At 34.5% G+C, this 1,220-nt stretch overlaps 1 protein-coding gene across 1 annotated transcript in view; it reads left to right on the plus strand.

Moving 5' to 3' along the window:
• The window catches only part of LOC113469878 (protein scarlet-like), a 2,040-nt gene extending 1,876 nt beyond the window's left edge, over positions 1-164 (plus strand). Inside the window, exon 5 of the mRNA XM_026827882.1 lies at positions 153-164. Within this exon, the coding sequence (XP_026683683.1) occupies positions 153-164 (12 nt within the window). The remainder of the gene's footprint in view (positions 1-152) is intronic.
• Positions 165-1,220: the final 1,056 nt, after the last annotated feature.

Consider the following 1,220-nt stretch of genomic DNA (forward strand, 5'->3'; position numbering starts at 1 on the left):
AAATTAGGTAGGTAGGTACATAGGTACTGATTTTCTCTAATCACTACGGGCTAAAAAATTCCCGGAGGGACGGGCCCAGCTTGTTGTCAAACCAACTTACTATTTGAAAATGGATTTTTCTAAAATCTATTTCTTACTGTTGAGTATTAAAGCTAATGAGCTAGTCGTACAAATATCCGTAATGGAAGTTCAAAATATTGCCCAGTGTCCAAATTCAATATGTTAAAAAAAGTGCCAAGTTCCAAAATTCATAAGATAAGGAAGACGCACCTTTAGATACAAAAATGTAGATCTTCATTAGTTTTAATACTCATCCAACAACAGGTGATATCGAATAATATATCACATACCCCTCGGTACACAAAAAAAAGTATTTCACTGAACCGACATCTATTTTTTGTCAAACCTGGTCTGCTTCTGATAAAATTTACAAGTATGATAGGTGCTCCTCTTTTGGACGAAGATATACAAATAGGTAGGTAGAAAGTTAATTAGGTAGTTACCTACCCACTTTATCAACCCAACATTTGCTTATTCTGACAGAATGCTGGAAAATGGGATGTGTAGAGAGCAGAGAAGATTTGACATTGCCTCCCAATGTTTTTCAAATCACCAGTCCTGTTTGTGTCAAACCAACTTACTATTTGAAAATGGATTTTTCTAAAATCTATTTCTTACTGTTGAGTATTAAAGCTAATGAGCTAGTCGTACATATTTTAAATTAGGAAGCTGTCTTTAGTGCTGAACACAGTTTACGTTTTAAAACAATCTGATTGGTGTAGAGCTCGTTCTCTAACCAATCAGGATCAAGAAAAATGTGGTCACCACCGAAGGCACTTCCGTAGGCAACTGCCTATGTACAGATTTATAATATAAAGGCCTAATTTATATGATTTTAATAAAAAAAGCCCATATTTTACTAGTTGTTACCCCTGTAAGAAAGGAAATAAAATGTCCAGTACACATTAAAAAGTTTCATTGAATACAGGGTGTTTTCATAATTGTCTGGAAATTTTCATAATTGGAAGTTGTTTTTTTGTGTACGTGAGGATACCGAAAAAAAAACTTGGAAAAAGAAAAATATGCGTCAGTAACGAAGTGATAGTCCTGAGAACCCCTAGTACCAGAGCTGAGGAGTATAAACATTGAGAAACTATTATAGGCTCGCTATACTGTAGTAATAGAAATAAAAAATTAATGGCAGAGCCCTAGGCGACTTA

Source organism: Diaphorina citri, unplaced genomic scaffold, assembly GCF_000475195.1.
Source record: "Diaphorina citri unplaced genomic scaffold, Diaci psyllid genome assembly version 1.1 scaffold1268, whole genome shotgun sequence".
Lineage (NCBI taxonomy): Eukaryota > Metazoa > Arthropoda > Insecta > Hemiptera > Psyllidae > Diaphorina > Diaphorina citri.